This window comes from Papio anubis, chromosome 18 (genome assembly GCF_008728515.1).
Source record: "Papio anubis isolate 15944 chromosome 18, Panubis1.0, whole genome shotgun sequence".
Taxonomy (NCBI): Eukaryota; Metazoa; Chordata; class Mammalia; order Primates; family Cercopithecidae; genus Papio; species Papio anubis.
Window position 1 is genome coordinate 63,876,020 of NC_044993.1, and position 24,807 is coordinate 63,900,826.

General features: G+C 47.2%; 1 protein-coding gene across 4 annotated transcripts in view; it reads left to right on the forward strand.

Moving 5' to 3' along the window:
• The window catches only part of ABAT (4-aminobutyrate aminotransferase), a 105,546-nt gene that overhangs the window by 65,674 nt on the left and 15,065 nt on the right, over positions 1-24,807 (forward strand). For all 4 annotated transcript variants that reach the window (XM_003916509.4, XM_009195956.4, XM_009195957.4 and 1 more), the window contains exons 3-9: positions 2,509-2,606; positions 4,454-4,483; positions 6,755-6,872; positions 13,231-13,280; positions 19,494-19,574; positions 20,161-20,253; positions 21,249-21,311. In XM_003916509.4, coding sequence (XP_003916558.1) covers positions 2,509-2,606; positions 4,454-4,483; positions 6,755-6,872; positions 13,231-13,280; positions 19,494-19,574; positions 20,161-20,253; positions 21,249-21,311 — 533 coding nt within the window. The remainder of the gene's footprint in view (positions 1-2,508; positions 2,607-4,453; positions 4,484-6,754; positions 6,873-13,230; positions 13,281-19,493; positions 19,575-20,160; positions 20,254-21,248; positions 21,312-24,807) is intronic.

Here is a 24,807-nt window from a genome sequence, read left to right on the forward strand (position 1 = left end):
GGGATTAACCCGGGAAATCAAACACCCTCTGTAAATTCATTATACGTTACGTGGAAAATGTGAAATGCGTTTCAAACAAATGATGCGTGACCATGTATTAGTCTGTTCTCGCAATGCTACAGAAAAATACCTGGGATTGGCTAATTTTTAAAGAAAAGAGGTTGAATTGGCTCATGGTTCTGCAGGCTGTACAGGAAGTATGATGCTGGCATCTGCTCAGCTTCTGGGGACGCCTCAGGAAACTTGCAATCATGGTGGAAGGAAAAGGGGGAGCAAGGTGTCTCACATGATAGGAATAGGAGCAAGAAAGCAAGCAGGGAGAAGCCACACTTTTTTTTTTTTTTTTTTTTGAGAGGGAGTCTCACTTTGTCACCCAATCTGAAGTGCAGTGGCACGATCTTGGCTCACTGAAGCCTCTGCCTCCCAGGTTCAGGCAATTCTCATGCCTCAGCCTCCCTAATAGCTGGGATTACAGGTGCCTGCCACCACACCCGGCTAGTTTTTATATTTTTGGTAGAGATGGGATTTCGCCATGTTGGCCAGGCTGGTCTTGAACTCCTGACTTGAGGTGATCCACCTGCCTCAACCTCCCAAAGTGCTGGGATTACAGGCATGAGCCAGTGTGTCCGACCAGCCACACACTTTTAAACAACCAGATCTCAACCGGCCTAAAAATACACAAATTAGCCGGGTGTGGTGGCGGACACCTGTAATCTCAGCTACTTGGGAGGCCGAGGCAGGAGAATCACTTGAACCTGGGAGGCAGAGGTTGCAGTGAGCCAAGATTGTGTCTCTGCACTCCAGCCTGGGCAACTGAGTGACACTCTGTCTCAAAAAATAAATAAATAAATAAATAAATAATAAATAAACAACCAGATCTCATGAGAACTCACTTTCTCCATGACAGCACAAAGCAGGATGGTGTTACACCATGAGAAACTGTCCCCATAATCCAATCACCTCCCACGAGACCCCACCTCCAGCATTAGGGGTTACATTTCAACATGAGATGTGGGCGGCGACATAGATCCCAACCATGTCAGACCCAAAGCTTGATTTTTAAAACAGAAACCATTTATTAAATGGGACCATCTGAATTTAGAAATGGGATGAATGCTTCCTAGGTAATTTTGATAGGCACAACTGGGTTTGGGTGCTCCTGGCTTCTGGTGGGTAGAAGCCAGGGATGCTGCAAAGCATTCTATAATACACAGGACAGCCCCCCACAACAGAGGATTACCCAACCCCAAAATGTTAATATTGTCAAGGTTGAGAAACTTGGGTCTATATACATTTGGATGTAGATTACATTTTTACAAACTTTGGATACTTTTTGGAATCTGACCTTTCAGGTGCTAATGCCACGGGCATCTTTCCATGTACGTGAATATTCCAAATGTCAACCTCAAAACAATGGGTACATAATATTCCATGAAATGGTTGGCTATGCCACATTCTACTTAGCTGACTTCCGGTGCTGGGCATTTAGGTTGTTTTCTCTTTGTTTTTTTTTCATTTGTTGAGACAGCGTCTCACTCTGTTGCCCAAGCTGAAGTGCTGCAGTCATGGATCACGGCAGCCTCAACCTCCCAGGCTAAAGCAATCCTCCCAACTCAGCCTCCCAAGTAGCTGGAACTAAAGGCATTCACCACCATGCCTGGCTAATTTTTGTTCTCTGGGGTTTTTTTGGTAGAGTTGGAGTTTCACCATGTTGAAGCTGGTCGTGAGCTCAAGGAATCCACCCACCTTGGACCCCCAGAGTGCTGGGATTACTGGCATGAGCTACCACATCTGGCCCTCTTTGCTGTTCTTATAGACAATATATGATGAATATTGTTTACCTCCATCTTTGTGTACTGGTCCCATTCTTTTCTTAGGATGAATCATCAAAAATGAGATTGCTCAGTTGAAAGCAATAGAAAGCTGGCATCAGATCAGGCATGGTGGCTCACACCTATAATCCCAGCACTTTGGGAGGTCAAAGCAGGTACATTGCTTGAGCCCAGGAGTTTGAGGCCAGCCCGGGCAACATGGCGAAACCCCATCTCTACTAAAAATACCAAAATTAGCCAGGCGTGGTGGTGCATGCCTGTAATCCCAGATACTCAGGAGGCTGAGGTAGAAGGATCACCTGAGCCTTGGGAGGTCAGGGCTGCAGTGAGCCATGTTGGGGTCAATGCATTCCAGCCTGGGCAATAGAGCAAGACCTTGTCTCAAATAAATAAATAAACAGAAAGCTGGCACCAGCTTGTGCTCATGCCAGTAAAACCGGATCATGCCTACTTGCCTACAACTTTGCTGACACTGGGTTTTCCCGTGTTTAAAATCTACAGTGTCCTCATGGTGCCCCAGTTGGTCTGTCCAGACACAGCGTTCCGGGGTGGTCTGGCTGGGATGGGGCTAAGGTCCTGGCACTACCTCTGTTAGGGACATTGGGCATCAGTCAGGGCAGAATTCTCATGATCTCAGCTGTCACCAGGGATTTCTCATTGTCTTTGTTTACTGCAGGATCCAGACACATTAGTCAACCCGCAGCCAAAGTCGACGTTGAATTTGATTATGATGGGCCTCTGATGAAGACGGAAGTCCCAGGGCCTAGATCTCGGGTGAGTTGAGCACACCTGAGTGGGGTATTTTGGAAAAGGGAGAAAGGGGCCTAAGAAGCAAGAGCACAGCCAAGCTTAGGGACCTGTATTGATTGTCAGCTGCTTTCAGAGAGTTCATCACCAGAGATCCGAGATATTCAATTAGGCCATTTTGCCATAAGACACCAAAGAAGGGCTGGGAGCGGTGGCTCATGCCTGTAATCCCAGCACTTTGGGAGGTCGAGGCGGGAGGATCACTTGAGGTCAGGAGTTCAAGACCAGCCTGGCCAACATAGTGAAACCCTGTCTCTACTCAAAATACAAAAATTGGCTAGGAGTGGTGGCGCACGCCTATAATCCCAGCTACTCGGGAGGCTGAGGCAAGGCAATCACTTGAATCCGGGAGGCAGAGTTTGCAGTGAGCTGAGATGGTGCCTCTGCACTCCAACCTGGGCGACAGAGCAAGACTCCATCTCAAAAAAAAAAAAAGAAGCCAACAAAGGCATAACAGAGGAGATGTATCAGTTTTCTGTTACCACAGTAATGCTTCATAACACACAGCCACAAAAATCCCACTAGCATACAGCAAGCCAATTGCTCATGCACTTAAGGTTCGTTGAGAGTTGGGTAGGCAACTCTGTTGGGCTCACCTGTATGCCTGGGGGATGGCTGGCTGTTGGTTGATCTAGGTTAGGTATGGCTTGAATCACTGCAGTGATTTGGTTCTCTTCCATGTGTCTGCCATGTTCCAGAAGGCTAGACAGGGCTTGTCCTCATGGCAATGACAAAGGTGTACAAAAGCAAGAGGAGAACATGCTACAGTTCTACTGAGGCCTGGGTGCTGTATGGGTCTGCCATCACTGCTGCCTCCTTTTGCTGGCCAAAGCAAGTCATAGCTTGCCTTAAGTCCAGAGTCAAGGGCTGGGGTACAACATCCAACCAACAGTGGAAGAACATGGCAGTGTTACATGGCACAGGGCTCAGAGATCAAATGCCCTTGAACTTGGTCTTGAAAGCTTTCTAATACAAATTTCTTTTTTCTTTGCATATTTTGCATATTTCATCCGTAATGTCTTTTTTTTTTTTTTTTTACTGTCAAAACATACTTCTTTTGTCATTGCAACTATTTTATAAATCCAGAAATCTTTGTACTAATATAAGTGATTGTAGTTATTTTGGATAGTGTTTTGCTAACAAATGGGAGAGATTTTAAATGCATATTTCTATTGGGGAGACAGATTTTAATCTAGTAGTAGTAAAATTTTTGGAATACCTCTTCATGTTTTTTTCATGAATATTATCCTGTGTTTTTATGTGGAAATATATAATTTTATGACACTAACTGGTAACATCTATTTTATGTTGAATTACTTTTGGAGTTGAAATCTTTGTAATATCAAAGCAGCTAGTTTCTAATTCCCTGTTTCTGTATAGAATAAAGTACAAGTGGTTTATGGAGTGTTTGGATTATAATTATAAATGGTTCTTTGATATGCAAGTTAATATTTTCAGTTATTTATATTCTTAATGAGGTGTTAACACCCTTCCCCAAATAACAGAGAATCTGTGTTTTTATGGACACTAGATAAACACCTTCAGCTTGAGATTTTCTTGCTAAATATTTTAGTTTATTTTATCTTTCAGGTGTCTGAATTTCAGCCTGTCTATTGTACTAGTAATTTACGTGTGTAATGGAATAGTTTCCTGTCAACTATTTATATCAAGTAATTTTTAAAGTAATATTATTGACTAATAAAATATTAAGTTATAGAAAATGTCAAGACTTGGGAAAACATGAAAGACTTTAAGCTATTTTGGCAAAAAAGAGTGTGGACTTGCTATAATGCTTTTTTTCTTCTTGCCTGCAGGCGTTAATGAAACAGCTGAATATAATTCAGGTAAGTGAGGATGAGGTAAGGTTCCTTGTGTTGCTTCTTTATCACAACTGAGTTAAAAGACAGATGCTTAATCTGTTCTGGCTCTTGTTTTAAAATAATGTAGTTGGCTTTTGTTCTAAATATTTTTTCTCATTTCCTTTGTGATTTCTTCTTTGACCCATTGGTTATTTACCTGATGTTTAATTTCCACACTTTGGTAAATTTCCCAAATTTCTTTCTGTTATTGATTTCTGGTTTCATTCCATTATGGTTGGAAAGCACATTTGTGTGATTTCAATCCTGTTAAATTTATTGAGCCTTTTTTTATGGTCTAGCATATGGTCTATCCTGGAGAATATTCCCTCTGTACTTGAGAAGAATCTGTATTCCTCTGTTGTTGGGCAGAGTGTTCTATAGATGTTTGTTAGGTCGGTTGCTTTTAGAATATTGTTCAAATCTTCTGTTTCCTTGCTCACCTTCTGCTTAGTTGTCCTATCCATTATGGAGTGCCAGATGTTGACATCTTCAACTATTATTATCAAACTATTTTTCCCTTTGATTCTGTTTTTGCTCTATGTGTTCAGGGCTCTGATGTTAGGTGTAAATATGTTTATAATTGTCATATCTTCTTAGTGGATTGACCCTTTATAATATTAATATTATAATATTCTCTCTTTAGTAACATTTTTATAGCCTATTTTTTCTGATATGAGTACAACCCCTTCTAGCTTTCTTACGGTTGCTGTGTGCATCAGATACCTTTCTCCATCGTTTTACTTTCAAACTGTTTGTGTTCTTGAATCTAAAGTGTCTTCTGTAAACAGCATAGAGTTGGTTCTTTTTATCCAGTCTGACAGTCTCTGCCTTTTGATTGGATTGTTGAATCCATTCACAGTTAATGTTATTATTCATATGGTTGTATTTACAGCTGCCATTTATTGTTGTTCTCTATATGTCTTCTGTCTTTTGTTCTTTTGTTCCTCTCTTTTTTTTTTTTGAGACGGAGTCTCGCTCTGTCACCCAGGCTGGAGTGCAGTGGTGCGATCTCGGCTCACTGCAAGCTCTGCCTCCCGGGTTCACGCCATTCTCCTGCCTCAGCCTCCCCAGTAGCTGGGACTACAGGCGCCCGCCACCACGCCCGGCTATTTTTTTTTTTTTTTTTGTATTTTAGTAGAGACAGGGTTTCACTGTGTTAGCCAAGATGGTCTCAATCTCCTGACCTCGTGATCCGCCCGTCTCAGCCTCCCAAAGTGTTGAGATTACAGGGGTGAGCCACCACACCCAGCCTTTTTTTTGTATTTTAATGGAGTTTTTCTCTTATTGCCCAGGCCAGAGTGCAGTGGTGCAATCTCGGCTCACTGCAACCTCCGCCTTCCAGTTTCAAGAGATTCTCCTGCCTCAGCCTCCCAAGTCTCTGGGACTACAGGCGCCTGCTACCACGCCCAGTTAATTTTTTTGTATTTTTAGTAGAGACGGGGTTTCACCACGTTGGTCAGGCTGGTCTCGAACTGCTGACCTCGTGATTCACCTGCCTCAGCCTCCCAAAGCGCTGGGATTACAGGCATGAGCCACCCCATCCAACCCCTTTTTTTTTTTTTTTTGAGATGAAGTCGCACTCTGTCACCCAGGCTGGTGTGCAGTGGCACAATCTCAGCTCACTGCAACTTCCACCTCCTGGGTTCAAGCAATTCTCCTGCCTCAGTCTCCCAAGTAGCTGGGATTATAGGTGCCCGCTACCACACCTGGCTAATTTTTGTATTTTTAGTAGAGATGGGGTTTCACCATGTCGCCCAAGCTGGTCTCGAACTCCTGACTTCAAATAATCCACCTGCCTTGGCCTCCCAAAGTGCTGGGATTACAGGCATGAGCCACTGCGCTCAGCTCTCTTGTCATGTTTTTTATTTTGCATTAAGTGAGTACTTTCCAGTGTAACATTTTTATTTATTTAACGATTACTATATATTTTTAGTTTTCTTTGAGGTTGCTCTGAGGTTTACCATACATATCTTAACAGAATCAACTTCAGATTTGTATGTCTTTTTGTGTTCTGATGTATAAAACTCATACAGAAAAATTCATGAAATATAAAATCACAGCTTACTGAACTGTTATAAAGCAAACCACCCATGCCCTTAGCCAAAGCAAGAAATACATTGCCGGCACCCACAGATGCCCCTATGTATCCACAGATAGTCACGATATGGTGTACTTCACTGACACAAGCTTAATCCTGAAAGACCAAGAATCTAGGGAGTGGCGGTGAGCCTGAGTTAGTCTCTTTTTTTCTCCAAGAATGCAGAGGCTGTGCATTTTTTCTGCAATTACGAAGAGAGCCGAGGCAATTACCTGGTTGATGTGGACGGCAACCGAATGCTGGATCTTTATTGCCAGATCTCCTCTGTCCCCATAGGTAAGAGCTGGGAAATCACTCCTTGGAGATAACCTCTGTTTCCGTCTCTCCTAGTTGTGGCTATCCAGGTATTAGGATGTGGCTTCCAGCAGGCACATCCCAGGGTGTTGCCTGACACTTTGCTCAGGGGTAGGAAAAAAATAAGTAATGTGTAAAGGGCATATTATTAGACATATTATATGTCCTCTCTCATCTACTCCTTCCCCAAATTCTACAAGGTAAGTATGTATTAATATCCCCATTTTGCAGACAGGTAAACAAAGCGTAGAAAGGTTTGGTACCTTGCATAGGAATCATAGCTAGAACGCAAACCCATTGGTGTGACGACAGTGGCCCCTAGGTAGGTGTCTTAGGTTGAGGGTCCTCGAAGAAGAGCCTGAGGTGAGGATTTCCTTTTTCCCCTGCTTTTTTTTTTTTTTTTTTTTTTTTCAGACGGAGTCTTGCTCTGTCAACCAGGCTCAAGTGAAGTGGCACAATCTTGGTTAACTGCAACCTCTACCTCCCGGGTTCAAGTGATTCTCGTGCCTCAGCCTCCCAAGTAGCTGGGATTACAGGCTCGCGCCACCATGCCTATCTAATTTTTGTATTTTTAGTAGAGACGGACTTTCACCACGTTGGCCAGGATAGTCTAGAACTCCTGAGTGCAAGTGATCTGCCTGCCTCAGCCTCCCACAGTGCTGGGATTATAGGTGTGAGCCACTACGCCCAGCCTAATTTTTTTTTTTTTTTTAGAGACAGGGTCTCACTATGCTGTCCAGGCTGGTCTCAAACTCCTGGACTCAAGTGATTCTTCCGCCTCGGCCTCCCAAAGTGCTAGGATTACAGGTGTGAGCCACTGAAACCAGCCAGAGGTAGGGATTCTTGGGCAGGTTGTTGATTGAGGGAGAGCTCTCAGGAGAAAGGGGAGGAAAGGAAAGAGCCTAGGGCAGGGGGAAGAAGCTAAGAAGGAAGGTCTCAGCTGGAACTATCCACAGCCTGACCCCACTTGGGGCTCTGGAGCATGCACCACACCCCACAGTTGGTCTCAGAATGAAGGAAAGGGTCTGGCTTTTTATGCCCCTTCACCAGCCAGTCATCACCCATCAGCTGCCAGAGGGGAGAACTTGTATAATCTCCTCGGCAAAGCGGCTTCCATTTGCCAAGGGCCGTTTTCCAGGCAAGGAGGCAGCTGGAGTTATTATCAACCAACACACAGAGCAGCTGGGAAACAGCGACCTGCCCAGTAAAAGTGACCTTGGTGGGACGCCCACAGCCTCTGCCTCCCAGGGTCACCTCCCAGCCCCCAATCAGCATTCCCTCTGGACTCTGCTCAGCAGCCTGGAGCCTTTCCTTGAGACCCAGCCTTGGCTGTCCACACCGCTTCTTCTTCCCCTGCTCGTTTCCTCACACCTATTTATTTCCCACTAAGATGCTATTAGACAATAAGTGGACTCATTCTTTTGGGGAAGTCCATCATTCAGGAATGCCTCAGCCATGGAAGGCATTTTGGAGACAAAGATTTACAAAACCCCATCTCCCCTTTGTGTGGGAGTGGAAGGGATGGGCTCTTGACTTGTCCTGGGTTCAAATCCTAGCTCCACTATATATTAGCTGTGGGATTGTGACCCACCCCCCAGGAGTCCCTCAGTCTGAATGCCCAGCTAGCCACTGTGTGCATGAAGGTCAGGGAATCAGATTAGCAACGTTCGTTAAAAAAAACTAGAAGTTTGGTCAGGCACGGTGGTGCATGCTGGTAATCCCAGCACTTTGGGAGGCCAAGGAAAGAGGATTGCTTGAGGCCGGGAGTTTAAGACCAATCTGGGCATTATAGTGAGACCCAACCCCAATCTCTACAAAATATTTTTTAAAATTAGCTAGGCATGCCTACGGGTGCATGCCTGTAGTCCCAGCTATCCTGGAGGCTCAGTCAAGAGGATCGCTGGAGCCCAGGAGTTTGAGGCTGCAGTGGGCTATGATCACACCACTGCACTTCAGCCTGGGCAACAGTGCAAGACCCTGTCTCAGTAAAAAACAAAAACGGAAACATTCTAGAAGTTCTAAAAGTTCTCTCTCTGGCCACCTGTCCTCCCATATCTGTAGTCTTCGAAAAGATTTTTTTAAGTTGATATTTATAGAGAATTTACTATGCATCTGGCATATTGCCAAGTGCCTTATATGTTATCTCATTAAATGGCTACAACTGCCTTAGAGTAGGGTCTTTTAACATCACCTCCAGTTGACTGATGGGCCCAAGTTTCAGGAGCTTACAGGGTTTTCCCGGCATACACAGGGAATCCAAGGCTAAGCCAGTGTGTGAACAAATGACTCTCTGCCTCCCAAGCGTATTTCTATGGTAGCTGCCTTGCAGACACCTGCCCCTGCCCTGCCCTAAAATGTGGGGGTCCCACAGCATCAAAAGCCCAAGGCAGGATTTCCCTGATCAGAGGGACCAGCTCTGCTCTCATCTCTTCTTCAGAAGCCAGTAAGGCACACCGCATCTGAGGCTGAATTAGGTTTACCTGGAAGGGGCTTATCTCTCCAGAGGCAAAAAAAGGTCATGAACACACAGGCAGTGTTGATAAGGAGCCAGGGCTTAAAGACCTTTGGCCTGGAAACAGTTGGAGAAACCCAGAGTGTTCCTTTTTTGAGTAAGGCGCACTTTTCAGTCTTGGGCCCAGCATGTGTTGGAGTAGGATGGGGGAGTGCCAGGAATGAATGTTAATAGTCCTCCCCACCTTTGTCTCCCTCCGTGACTCTCCCATCTATCTTCTCGACCAGGCAGCGTGGAACCCCAGGGCATTTCAAATCACTTTCACTTTTCTACTCTATTAGGAGAAAGTCTGCCCTGGGTGATGCCAGGTCTTTAATACCCATCTCCACTGGCTGATCTCTTACTGTGGAGGAGTGCGCGGCCCAGGCTCAGAGGCTTGGGCAGGCAACAGAAAGATTGTTCCCACAGCATTCAACCTCTGGCCACATTGATATAAAGTCTCCTTTCAAAGTAAATGTATTTGGCCGGGCACCGTGGTTCATGCCTGTAATCCCAACATTTTGGGAGGCTAAGACAGGAAGATAGCTTGAGCTCAGGAGTTTGAGACTAGCCTGGCCAGCATGGTGAAACCCTGTCTATAAAAATAAAAAACAAAAAGTAGGCCGGGCGCGGTGGCTCAAGCCTGTAATCCCAGCACTTTGGGAGGCCGAGATGGGCGCATCACAAGGTCAGGAGATCGAGACCATCCTGGCTAACACGGTGAAACCCCGTCTCTACTAAAAAATACAAAAAATTAGCCGGGCGAGGTGGCGGGCGCCTGTGGTCCCAGCTACTCGGGAGGCTGAGGCGGGAGAATGGCGTGAACCCAGGAGGCGGAGCTTGCAGTGAGCTGAGATCCGGCCACTGCACTCCAGCCTGGGCAACAGAGTGAGACTCCGTCTCAAAAAAAAACAAAAAAAAACAAAAAGTAGCCAGGCATGGTGGTGCACACCTGTAATCCCAGCTATTCAGGAGGCTGAAGTAGGAGGATTACTTAAGCTGGGGAGGTTGAGGCTGCAGTGAGCTGTGATTACACCACTGCACTCCAGCCTGGGCAACAGAGTGAGACCCTGTCTCAGACAAACAAACAAACAAAGAAAACAATAAAAAAAAGAAAAGCTTCAAGGAGTGAATTCTGAGATTAGCTGATGATGTTCAAATTCAGCAGGAGTTAGTATGAACCTTGGGGTGGAAATTCAGGCCATGACATCAGCAAGCTCGTTTTGCACAAACTCCAGTTGACCATCTCGGTCCCCCTATGGCTTCCAGACACATGAAAGTGAGGATGCATTCATCAGGGCGAGAGCTGTAATTTTTGGAAACTCAAGTCAAACACATGAGGTCAGCTGCTGAGTTCTTTTCGCAGAGAGAGACACTGCTGCCCTCTTGTTCTCCAACCTTATGTGTAATTGTCTCCCAGGACTGACTGGGAGATGATCTGCAGGGCAGGTGCATTAATTATCAGGAGATAGAAAGTGGCTTGACTTCAGGCCGGGTGCGGTGGCTCACACCTGTAATCCTAGCACTTTGGAAGGCCGAGGTGGGTGGATCACTTGAGGACAGGAGTTCAAGATCAACCTGGCCAACATGGTGAAACCCCGTATCTACTAAAAATACAAAACAATTAGCCAGGCATGGTGGCACACACCTGTAAACCCAGCTACACCGGGGGCTGAGGCACGAGAATCGCTTGAACCTGGGAGGCAGAGGTCACAATGAGCCAAGACTGTGCCACTGCACTCCAGCCTGGGCAACAAGGCAAGACTGCTGAAAAGAAGAGGGGGGTGGGGAAGGGAGGGGAGCTTAACTTGTTAGGGGAGGCTAACATGCAACAGAATGGTTAAGAATGTCTTTCGGCCGGGCGCGGTGGCTCAAGCCTGTAATCCCAGCACTTTGGGAGGCCCGAGGCCAGGCGGATCCGCGAGGTCAGAGGTCCCGAGACCATCCTGGCTAACCGAGGTGAAACCCGTCTCTACTAAAAATACAAAAAACCTTGAGGCGGTGGCGGGTGCCTGTAGTCCCAGCTACTCAGGAGGCTGAGGCAGGAGAAATGGCAGGGAGCCAGGGAGGCGGGCTTGCAGTGAGCTGAGATCCCGGCCCACAGCCTCCAGCCTGGGCGACAGAGCGAGACTCCGTCTCAAAAAAAAAAAAAAAAAAGATGTCTTTCAAAAAGCCCTGGAAGATTACAACAATCTCGCTTGAGTCTAACATAACTACAGAGTAATCCTTATTAATTAACTTCAAATATTTTAATTTTAATTTTTTTTCTTTTTTTATTTCTTCTTTTTTAAAAAATGGGATACATGTGTAGAACCTGCAGTTTTGTTACATAGGTATACGTGTGCCGTGGTGGTGTGCTGCACCTATTGTCTCGTTATTTTAATTTTTAATAGAGTGGGGACCCGTGTCTTTCCCAAGCCTGAGCCCCATCTCAGTTCCTCTCCCAGAAGCAACCATTATTATCAGCTTCTTCTAGAGAGAGATTCAGTGAGTGTGTAAGCACCCACATATCCTGTGTCTCTCCTTCTTCACTTAGCAGATCTCAGAGATTATTCTAACTCAGCACAAATAAATCTCTCTCACCCTTTTCTGCAGCTGATTCATTACATTAGAAGGCTTATTTCCCTGACCCACTATTGATGGATGGTAGGTTGCTTTCAAGTCTTGAGATATGAGTGTCACTGTAAGATTGATGCTCATAGATCTTTATACACACTGTAGGATAAATTCATAGAAGAGCAATTGCTGAATCCGAGTGTGCTAAGCCTTGTCGTGCAATGTCAGGCCCAGTCTGGACGGTAAATGCCGTGGGACTCTGGGAATAAGCAGATGTGTGAAGGCAGGACGAGGCCTGCGGGTCACGGATTGCAGGTGGCATCACTACTCACTCAGTCCCTGAGCAAACATTCGTCGAGATTTGACTCAGCCAGTGGGCGCTGGGAAGGAAGGTGAGGATCTTCTCTGCAATTCGGCACTCGGGACTGTTGAACCACACTCCCCAGTCAGCCCCAGGCTTGAAATTTTCTTACATTTATCTCCCTTTTAATATTTTATTTTATTTTATTTTATTTATTTTATATTATTTTTTATTTCATTTTATATTTTATTTTATTTTATTTTATTCTATTCTATTCTATTCTATTTTGAAATGGAGTCTCACTGTCACCCAGGCTGGAGTGCAGTGGCACAATCTCAACTCACTGCAACCTCCACCTCTCGGGTTCAAGCGATTCTCCTGCCTCAGCCTCCCGAGTAGCTGGGATTACAGGAACACAGCATCACACCCAGCTAATTTTTGTATGTTTAGTAGAGACGGGGATTCACTATGTTGGCCAGGCTGGTCTGGAACTCCTGACCTCAGATGATCTGCCTGCCTCAGCCTCCCGAGTAGCTGGGACTACAGGCGCGTGCCACCACGCCCGGCTAATTTTTGTATTTTTAGTAGAGATGTGGTTTCGCCATGTTGGCCAGGCTGCTCTGGAACTCCTGACCTCAGGTGATCCGCCTGCCTAAGCCTCCGGAAGGGCTGGGATGACAGGGGTGAGCCACCATGCCCGGTGCATTTATCTTGCCTTATGTTTATGTAGTCCAGTAGGTCTCAAACCTGAACAAGCATCAAAATCTCCTAGAGAATTTGTTGGATTTCTAGGCTGCCCCCTGAGAGATTCTGAGTCAGGGGTGTTAGGTGGGGCACCAGTAATCTCTTTTTGTCAACAAAGGATAAAAGACCCTTTGGTGTTTAAAGAGAGTTGCGGGGTTGGAAAGGAAGGGAGAGGGAAGGAGAGGAGGGAGGGGCATGGAGAACCCGTGGATGCAATGAGATCTCTAACAATACTCTCCTGCCCTCAGGTTACAGCCACCCCGCCCTGCTGAAACTCATCCAACAGCCTCAAAATGCGGTAGGTCTTGGGGTTACACAGAATAAAGACAAAATGTGTTCATGGCCATTCACAGAATCACTGGGCAGACTTTGGCAATAGTCCTTGCATTCATTCATTCCATAAATATTTATCGAGGCTGTACGATGTGCCAGGTATGTGGAATGCCTTGATGAACGAAAACGCAGTGCCCACATTCCCACGGAGGCAGTCAATTAACCACACACATGAATAGAGAATTGCAACCATATTAAGTGCTACAGAGTAAGATAGGCAGTGCTTCGTGGGCATAAAAGAATGATGCTAACAGTTAATGTTTATGGAGAGCATAATTTGCACCCAACGCTATGTTCAGCGCTTTCTAGCTATAATATTGACAAGTCTGTGAAGCAGGTACTCTTGTTATCCCCATTTTACACATACAGAAACTGAGGCACAGAGTGGTTAAGTATTTGCCCAAGGTCACACAGCTAGTGGAGGCGCTGAGAAGAAACCCACAGGAGCTGAGTTATTTGCGGATGGAGAGGGTGGGTGTCAGGGAGGCTTCCCAGGGAAAAGACTTTTCAGCTGAGAACTGAAGGAAAGGAAGGTCTGGCAGGTCAGGAGTCGGAGGAATGGCCCCAGCAGGGAGAAGAGGGCAGCGGCGTGGCTGGAGCAGAGAGAGTGGGGAGGGATCCAAGGAGGACTAGAGTAGCAGCAGGGCACATGGTTTTCAGACGCCCCCTAGACCGGGGTTCTGAACTCTCACACTGTTGACATCTGTAGCCAGATAATTCTGTGTTGCGAGGGGCTGTCCTGTGCATTGAGACACTGAGCGGCATCCCTGGACTCTACCCACTAAATGCCAGTAGCAACTCCCTCCTGAGGCTGTGACACCCAAAAAATGTCTGCAGACATGGCCAGATGTCCCCTGGTGCATACAGTCACCCCACGTGAGAACCCCTGCAATAGAAGACATTCATCTCTATCCTGAGAGAGGTAGAAAGCCATTGCACATTTATACTAAAGTATATGGCCGGTCACAGTGGCTCACACCTGTAATCCCAGCACTTTGGGAGGCTGAGGCAGGCAGAGCACTTGAGGTCAGGAGTTCGAGACCAGCCTGACCAGCATGGTGAAACCCCGTCTCTACTAAAAATATGAAAATTAGCCAGGTGTGGTGGTGCAAGCCTGTAATCCCAGCTACTTGGGAGGCTGAGGCAGGAGAATCGCTTGAACCCAGGAGGTGGAGGTTGCAGTGAGCTGAGATGGTGCCACTGCACTCCAGCTTAGGCGACAGAGGGAGACTTTATCTCCAAAAAAAAATAATAATAATAATAATAATAATAATAAAAAGTATAACGCCCATGCAGGCATGCATACAGCCTAAATGCACAACTCAATGAATTTCCCATGTAACCAGTGTTTCACAATTTTTTTTTGTTATTGGAACATCCCATTAAGGAGCATTTTTAGACATTATTTTCCTAGTTGTTCCCTATCATGAAATTGTAATACAAAAATACAGTATATATGGAGTGTATCTATGTGTTGTATTTATGTCTGTGCTTTATATGGAACAGAGTAAGATTATTTTTTTTTAACTCCCATTGAGAATGAATGAGTTGTAATGAGGAATCAGAACATGCCCGCACCTAGTTATTATTCCTTCCAGACAAATTAAGTAGACCACTCCGCTTACTTTTAACAGATTGCTGCATTTCTCCAGTTTTGTTTGCTTGTTTTTTTCTTGAGACAGAGTCTTGCTCTGCTGCCCAGGCTAGAGTGCTGTGGTGCAATCATGGCTCACTGCACCCCGAGCCCAAGCGATCCTCCCACCTCAGCCTCCTGAGTTCCTGGGACTACAGGTGCCCACCGCCACACCCAGCTAATTTTTGGTTTTTGTGGGTTTTTTTTTTTTTTTTTGGTAGAGATGGGGTTTTACCATGTTGCCCAGGCTGGTCTCAAACTCCTGGGCTCAAGTGATCCTCCTGCCTCGGTCTCCCAAATTCCTGGGATTATAGGTGTGAGCCACCACACCCAGTTGTATTTCTCCAGTTCTTTATTGCATGTAAGGGGAGCTTTGCAGTGTGTATCTTTACCTTGTCTGGCTTATTTCATTCAAAATTATGTCTGGGTGATTCCTCCTGGTGTGTAATCGCAGACCATCTATCCTCACGGCTTTAGAGCGCTCCCCTCTGCAGATACCCTGCAATCCTATTGTCCATGGGTATTTGCATAGCTCCAGTTCAGGGCTCTTATGAAGACCGCTGCTGTGGACGGTCGCGTGTGTGTCTTTTGCTGTACACATTTATGTGTTTCTGTTAGATACGAAGCTGGGAGTGGAACTGCTGGCCATGTACAGCTCCTGCAGATCCTGCCAGACAGTTCTCCAAACTGATCGCACCAACTCCCTCTCACAGCCGGGGGAGGGTTCCAGTCTCGCCACATCCTCGCCAACTCGGGGTATCACTGGAGGGTTTTTCTTTGACTCAGAGAGGAACATACTTATCCACACACGACAAGGAACTTGATCCCAAAAAGAAATCTAAGAAAGGCAGACGGAACGAAGACCCAATCCTGGTCAGAAGCAGGATCCCTAGCCCTAAAACGTTCTTCCCTTTAAATAAAGAGTGGGAGCTAATAGGCAAGAACCACATTTTCTTCCCTCTGAATGGGTGTGCCCTGCCTGGGAGGGGCCAGGGGACACTCTTGCCTCCAGTTAGTTGACAGGTTTAGGGGCTGCTGTAGAGGGAACTGGCGTCCTCCTGAAGGTGTCTGATGAGGCCCACCGCGGCCGGAGCCTCTCGAATGTGTTTACATCCAATGCCTGGCTTTGTTTTGAAACGTTGTGCAAATCCCAGATGCCTTGGCAGTTGGTGCTGAAAAAAAATGTGTCAACAAACATGTCAGACACATTTGCAGTGTCAACCGCCTCCAGAGGCAGAACCGTCCTCAACAACACATGACGTCAAGGCCCAGAGATTCCGGCTGGGTGTGGTGGCTCATGCCTGTAATCTCAGCAGTCTGGGAGGCTGAGGCGGAAGAATCCCTGAGGCCAAGAGTTGGAGACCAGCCTGGGCAACATATCGAGAGCCTGTCTCTACAAAAACCGTTTTTAAAAAAATTAGCCGGGTGTGGTGGTGCATACGTGTAGTTCCAGCTACTCAGGAGGCTGAGGTGGGAGGATTGCTTGAGCCCAGGAAGTCATTGCAGTGAGTTGTGATCTCACCACTGCACTCCAGCCTGGGTGACAGAGTGAGACCTTGCCTCTAAAACAAAACAAAACAAAAATATATCCCAAAAAACAAAGGCCCAGGGATTCTGATTTCAGGAGACAGTACTATCCTTTCCCTGCCGGGAGCTCCCCCAACTTTCCCTATTCCGCGCTAACCTTTCACCTCTCTCTCCCCTCTCACCTAGTCGGGGACTGGTTCTAACCCTCAAGTCTCCCACTTGGCTTTCTGCCAGCAACCTCTCCCCATCGATCCCTCCCACCTCCCTTCTCACCTCCTCCAAACCATCCTCCAAACTGCACCGTACGTGGAACCCTTCCCCGGTACTCACTGCCTTCCGGCTGTGTCCCAGTCTTCTCCACCTCAAATGCCAAGCCCTTGGAGAGCTGCCTCCCACTTTCTTCTTTAGCCTTATTGCTTGACATTTGGTCATTCATTGGTTATTGACTGAATGCTTCCAATGTGTCAAGCACTGTTTTCCGCGCTGGGATTTGATGGTGAATCCACATTCTCCATCCCAGTCTGGGCTGAGTTGTTCTGCAGAGGAACTGGGTTTGGGGCTTGATGAAAAGAGCACCCTGACGCAGTCTTAGAGAGGGGACAGCTGACCTCCACGGGCTAAAAGGTTTTCAGCAGGACACGCCCAGGGCAGTAGGCTGGGCCACCATTGGCTGACATCTTGGGTCTTCCAAATTTTGGGCTAGAGATGCACTCAGGTGGTGGCGATGGTATTCTACTTGTACAGGGCAGGTTCCTGCCAGGTCACCAAAGTCCCGAGAAGGGGTTTATCAACCCTTTTGCACCCAAACCAAACCACCCTGAAACTCCAGCATCATTCCTTCATGTGACTCCCTAAAAATGAAACCGCGTCCCTTAGATCTAATATCTGGATTCCAATTGTGATTTCTTTTTTCTTCTTCTTTCTTCTTCTTCCTTCTCCTTCTTCATCTTCTCCTTTCTTCTTTCTTCTTTCTCTCTCTGTCACCCAGGCTAGAGTGGAGTGGCTTGGTCATATTTTATTGCAGCCTCGAGCTCCTGGACTCAAAAGATCCTCCCACCTCAGCCTCCTAAGTGACTGAGATTGTAGGCGTGAGCCACTGTGCCCAACCTCCAGTTACTATTTCTTATGTCACCAGGACCATCTCATTACATTGCTCACAAGTTATACAATAATCATGGATATTGCATGTACACAGTCACATTGCAATGAATGCACATAGCACAGCGGGCCTTACCAAGTAAGACACCTGCCATCCTGTGACCTCTGGGTCTTTCCCTCTGCATCACTCTTCCTTTGAGACTGAACTCCTGCATCCTCTGTATGCCATATCATCTCACTGGCTCCTTACAAGCACCTAGTGACGAGTCTCCAGTTTGGCAGATGAGAAACCCAAAGCTCAGAGAGGTTAAGTGAGTTGCCCAAGGTTGCACAGCCACTTAAGCCAAAGCCAATTCTCTTCATGCTGCACCCTATGCCTACTGAGCTGACTGCAAGGGTTTAGAAACCTATCCTCATTTGATCCTGATACCCGATGTCCCAGATATCTTCTGTTCTTAACGTCACGCTTTCTCGAGCAAGAACATCACCCCCACATCATTCCTAGATCCAGATAGGCTGTCAAGCTGCCAGCCAGCCCTGCTGTCCCCTTCAGGGAGCCACTTGCCTGCTGCCACTGAGGGCCAGCTTGCTTCCACCTTATTCTCATGATGTGATTTCTTAGGAGCCCTGCTAACAGGTCAGAGCCAGAAGGAAATGCTCCTTAAAGTCCCCTCCAAGGTTGGGCACAGTGGCTCACACTTGTAATCCCAGCACTTTGGGAGGCTGAGGCAGGAAGGTCGCTTGAGTCCAAGAGTTCAAGACCACCCTGGGCAACATGGCGAAACCCCATCTCTATAAAAAATACAAAAAATTAGCTGGGCGTGGTGGCGCATGCCTGTAGTCCCAGCTACTTGGAAGGCTGAGGTGGGAGGATCACTTGAGCCTGCGAGGTCAAGGCTGCAGTAAGCTGATATCATGCTACTGCACTCCAACCTGAGAGACAGAGCAAGACCCTGTTTAAAAAAAAAAAAAGCCCTTCCAGGCAAGCCAAGGCCTCTGGGTTGTGCCAAGCATGAGCATTTTCGGGTGGAGGCTACCTGGCGTATCTGACAGACAGTGGCATCTGAAGTCAGTAAACCTAGATTCGAGTTGTGGTTTTTCTCCTTCTTGGCTGTGTGACTTGGGGCGAGTTGTTTGACCTCTCTGGTCCTCAGTCTCCCCAACTCTACAATGAGGACAGTTAACTTCCTTTACTACTTATCCTATACCCAACTGAGTGATCACAAAGCAGAAAAAGCAAGAGGTAGGAATCTTCCAGTTTCTAGCAGCACAAGCCAAGTCCTAAAGCCCCTGGGAGAATCCTCTCTGGGGACCCCTCTGCCCTTGGGTCTCCTCCTATACAGTGATGCTGCTTTTTGGATTTGCACTGAGTGCATTACACTGATTTTGCCCAAGAAACTCTTTCTCTACCCCAAAAGTCCCTTTCTGTATTTTTAGTAGAGAAAAGGTTTCACCATGTTGGCCAGGCTGGTCTCGAACTCCTGGCCTCAAGCAATCCACCCACCTCGGCCTCCCAAAATGCAGGGATTATAGGCGTGAGGCATTGCACCCTGCCTGTTTTTTAGCCATTCTAATGGTTAAATATATAAAGAAAGAGACTTACAGGAAGTTGCAAAAACCAGTACAAAGAGCCCCATGTACCCTTCCCTCAGTTTTCCCCAGCGGCAGCAGCATCCTAGATAATGCCAATGCAACATTGCAACCAGGACACTGACCCTTTTTTAAAACATCCACAGCAATCCTAGCGGATTTCTCTAAAAGTTTGAGGAAACCTGCCATGCTCCACCCCGACAGAACGTCATCATCCTGCAACCCCATTCGGAGGCTTGTTGAACACAGGGACTCTGAAAAGCACCGTTTGTAGGCAGGGAGCTGGGTCAGGCCCCCAGAAGTCACCGTTTGTCTCTTGCCCTTTTGCAGAGCATGTTCGTCAACAGACCCGCCCTGGGAATCCTGCCTCCGGAGAACTTTGTGGAGAAGCTCCGGGAGTCCTTGCTCTCGGTCAGTTCTAGAGAAGCAATCCCACTGTCTTCAGACGTGGTACTGGCAGGGGAAGGGAAAAGTGGAGATGCCAGCAATGAAGAATAAGGTGTTGCTACGGAAATCCTTCTCTCTGAGCTTATTCTTCCATGCAGAGTATTTTAAATTTTTCTTTTAAAGGACAGAAGGGATTCTTTGTGTGCAGGACAAAAGGAGCTGGGGAAATGAATATGAATATATGATAGGAGCCTTGCATATGTCATTCAATCCTGCCCTCACTTCTTGGTTTTAGTTACTACAAACAATTAAAGCCTTTGGGAACCTCCATGTCCCTCCTGGAACGTGTAGGTGTCTTAGACAATGGCAGGTGCATCAGGAGAGAGCTTTCCCCCTCTTCTTTCCTCTCTGCCAGCCACAGGGCCTCCCTAGGCTTCTCTGCCACCTTTGGAAAAACCTGAGTCCACCTTCCCAGTCCGACACCTTCCAGGACAGCCCTGGTTCCGTCTATCCCTGGTATGGCCCCTGCGAAGATTCAGCTCCAGCCAGGGGAAGCCGGAGTACAGGAGTCATGATGAGCCTGGGTTTACGGCTGTTTCCCTCCCCACAGGTGGCTCCCAAAGGGATGTCCCAGCTCATCACCATGGCCTGCGGCTCCTGCTCCAATGAAAATGCCTTCAAGACCATCTTCATGTGGTACCGGGTGAGGTTTGGGGCACACACACAGGCTCCCCAGCACCTCGCCACACCTTCACTCCTTGTCTGACTGTTCGTTACAATGGGCTGGAATATTAGACGTCAGTACCAGGGTTAAAATACAGGGAGGGCCACTGTTGGATGGCACTTTCCAGACAGCCCAGTGGGGTATGGTGCAAAGGGCTGAGGCTTTGGCATCAAAACTATGCAGTGTGGGCTGGGCCCAGTGGTTCATGCATGTAATCCCAACACTCTGAGAGGCACAGGTGGGCGGATCACTTGAGTCCAGGAACTTGAGACCAGCCTGGGCAACAGGACGAAACCCCATCTCTACCAAAAAAAAAATTCAAAAATTGGCCAGGCATGGTGGTGCATGCCTGTAGTCTCAACTATTCTGGAGGCTGAGGTGGAAGGATTGCTTGAGCCTGGGAGGTCAAGGCTGCAGTGAGCCATGGTTGTGCCACTGCATTTCAGCCCGGGTGACAGAGGGAGACCCTGTCTCAAAAAACAAAGAAACAAACAAACAAACTATACAGTGTGACTACTTTATTTTATATTATTTAAATATTTATATTTAATCTTGTTTAAATATTCTAAATTGCAGAGACAGAGCCCCACTTTCTTGCCCAGCCTGGTCTCAAACTCTTGGCCTCAAGCAATCCTCCTGTCTTAGCCACCCAAAGTACTAGGATTACAGATTTGAGCCCGCACACCTGGCCTCCATTCTTCCTGGCAAAACATATACGCTCTCAGCAGATCTTAATCCAACAGATCTAAATCGTTGCTGATGGTGCTTAATGCATTATGTGTGTTAGTTCCTTCTGTTGCAAGCACAGCTGGTAGCTTCATGTTTCAGTACAGACCTGTAACAATTAATATGTGAGATCCACTCCTGAGAAAGCACTTTCTACTTGTCTGGACTGGATATTGGTTTGGTTGGAAAGTTGAAGCCCCGACTACCCCAGAGCATCTCTGAGATTTTGTTCTGTTCTATTGTTTCAGAGCAAGGAAAGAGGGCAGAGGGGCTTCTCCCAGGAGGAGCTGGAGACGTGCATGATTAACCAGGTGAGTGCAGCTGGGCTTGTACCACATACATCTGGGGAAGCTGCACAGCCTCTCCCGGGCTGTTGCTGGCTGGCTGGCACTGTCCTTCTCAATTAGGAAGGGCCAGGCTGGGCGCCGTGGCTCATGCCTGTAATCCCAGCACTTTGGGAGGCCGAGGCAGGTGGATCACCTGAGGTCAGGAGTTCGAGAGCAGCCTGGCCAACATGGTGAAACCCCGTCTCTACTAAAAAGACAAAAATTACCTGGGCGTGGTGGCGCACGCATGTAATCCCAGCTACTTGGGAGGCTGAGGCAGGAGAATCACTTGAACCCGGGAGGTGGATGTTGCAGTGAGCCGAGATCACACCACTACACTCCAGCCTGGGTGACAGAATGAGACTCCTCTCAAAACAAAAAACCAAACAAGCGAAAACAAAAGGCTGGCTGCTGTGGTTCATGCCTGTAATCCCTGCACTTTGGAAGGCGAAGGTAGGAGGATCACCTGAGGTCAGGAGTTCCAGACCAGCCTGGCCAACATGGCAAAACCCTGTCTCTACTGAAAATACAAAAATTAGCCAGGTGTGGTGGCAGGTGCTTGTAATCCCAGCCACTCAGGAGGCTGAGGCAGGAGAATTGCTTGAACCCAGGAGGCAGAGTTTGTAGTGAGCTCAGATCATACCACTGCACTCCAGCCTGGGCGACAGAGCAAGACTCCATCTCAAAACAAAACAAAACAAAACAAAACTCAACAACAACAACAAAGGAAGGGCCCCCAAGGTGTTCCCAGTCTCAAGTCCATTCCCTGGGTATCAAGGCTGGGTGGAGGTTGGGCGCAGTGGCTCACACCTGTAATCCCAGCACTTTGGGAGTCCAAGGCAGGTGGATCGCTTGAGGTCAGGAGTTCAAGACCAACCTGGCCAACATGGTAAAACCCTGTCGCTACTGAAAATACAAAAATTAGCCGAGCATGATGACACAGGCTTTTAGTCCCAGCTACTCGGGAGGCTGAGGCAGGAGAATCGCTTGAACCTGGGAGGCGGAGGTTGCACTGAGCAGAGATTGAGCCACTGTACTTCCAGCCTGAGTGACAGAATGAGACCCCGTCTCAAAAAAAAAAAAAGCTGAGTGGAGATCTCCCTGACCAACCTTCACCAGTTTCTTAGGACGACTGTCTGAATTTGACAGGTCTCCAAAGGCCATTAACATATTTTCTAGAATAATCCAAATTGTCAGCAGGAATGTATACGCAAGGGTGTTCACCCCCTTGGTGTTTACAGTAATAATAGCCAGAAAAGACTAGAAACCACCAATATTGGGGAAAGACTAATTAAATGTAGGGATTCGAAGTGGAACCAAGGAGACCACTGCTGGGGGTCAGAGGTGACCAGGGGCCACAGGGAAAACCAGGTGGGTGAGATTCCAAGCTCCCCACCCAGCTTTGCCCAGAACAGGCCTAGCCTCCTCTGTTCTGTGTATGAGGTCCCATTAAGATTTAGACCGAAGGGTCTGCTGCTTTAGAAAAAAAACAAAAAGAAAATACTGTGTTATGATCACCTACAAACAAAAACAAAACAAAATAAGGCTGGGCATAGTGGCTCGTGCACTTTTTAGTCCCAGCACTTTGGAAGGCCAAGGCAGGAGGATTGCTTGAGCCCAGGAGTTGGAGACCAACCTGGGCAACAAAGTGAGACTTTGGCTCAAAAAATAAAAAATTAAAAAAAAACAGGAGCCGCTGAACTTAATTACCCTCTGCTAACATTCTAATATTCTGCAGTAAAAATAGTTACTTAGGGTTTCTTTTGGCCTGGACGTGTTTGGTATAATTTTGTAAAAACAGTAGAATGTAAATTATATGGTCACTGGGCTCTCAAACATGTAAATGAATATACAGGAAAATACTAGATGGAATCCTGCCGGCATATTTACAATGGCTTGCCTCTGGGTGGTGAGACAGGGTTTTTTTTTTTATAAATGCTTTCTTAATATATATTTTTTCCTAACCACACCTCTTGCTAGCAAATGTATCTACACCTTTCTCCATATTCAAATAAACTTACATAAATTTACACTAAAAATTTTTCTTGTTTTTTTTCCTGGCCTTTTTTTTTTTTTTTTAATGGACCTTATCCTATCTCTCATTCTCTTTCTCTTATTTATTTTTTTTCCTGAGACAGGGTCTCTCTGGTCCCCAGACTGCAGTGCCGTGGTGCGATCACGGCTCAATGCAGCCTCGACCTCCAAGGCTCAAGCAGTCCTCCTGCCTCAGTGTCCTGAGTAGCTGGGACTACAGGCACCTGCCACCATACCCAGCTAATTGTTTTAAAATTTTTATAGAGGCAGAGTCTCACTGTGTTGCCCAGGCTGGTCTCGAACTTCTGAGCTCAAGTAATCCTCCCACCTCGGCTTCCCAAAGTGCTGAGATTAGAGGTGTGAGCCACCGTGCCCAGCCTCCTACGTCTTTCTCTAACTCTGCTTTTCCCACTCGATATCCATGGGCATCCTAGACCATCGACATTTTTGGATCTCACTCCTCATCATTCATGGCTGAATCCAAATATGCAAAATGATGTGTATATATTAATTACATGTACAATCAGAGGACAAACAAAAAAAATGACAAGAGGCCAGGCACGGTGGCTTACACCTGTAATCCCAGCACTTTGGGAGGCCAAGGCGGGCGGATCACCTGAGGTCAGGAGTTCCAGACCAGCCCGGCCAACATGGCGAAACCCTGTCTCTACTAAAGATAAAAAATTAGCCGGACGTGGTGGCGGGTACCTATAATCCCAGCTACTTGGGAGGCTGAGGCAGCAGAATCACTTGAACCCAGGGGGAGCTGTGGTTGCAGTGAGCCAAGATCACACCACTGCACTCCAGCCTGGTGACAGAGTAAGACTCCATCTTAAAAAAAACAAAACAAACAAACAAAAAAAACCACAAGAGGGTTTCTGGAAATTGTGGGAGGAGGAGGTCTTAGGGTTTTTTCCGGAGGTCTCAGGGAATTGGTGCTCAACCAACCTGAGATGATGCCAACCTCCTAGAGACTTGGGGGCCCCCACAGTTGCCTCTGAGGCACCTCTAGCAGTTCTGCCTGAGTCAGCTGGAAACATGTTGGGATTTCCTTGCTGGGTGGAGAGTCAGAAAACAATGCGAGGACTGGCAGCTGTGCCGTTTACTTGGGGCTGGGAAGGGATGGGGTGTCCATGCACCCCTCCTGAACCCAAGGCACAGCTACCATAGGAGAGCACCCGGTGGGGGCTTCCCCTCGACCGCTTTCTAGCACACAGACCCCTTCCAAAGGCCTGGGGTGGGGGCGGTTCCTGCAAGGTGCCTGGCTCAGCCCCTTGCCTCAGGTCACCCTGGGAAGCAAGCGTGCACCCATCAGCCCCTGACCCGCTGACACCTGCAGAGGCCTAAGTAGCAGGCAGCCAGAGGAAGGTGGGCAGTGGGTGCTGCTTGGTCACCTACGGTTACCACAGCAGGAAAATGGATCCAAACGGTGTAGCACTGGTGAGAA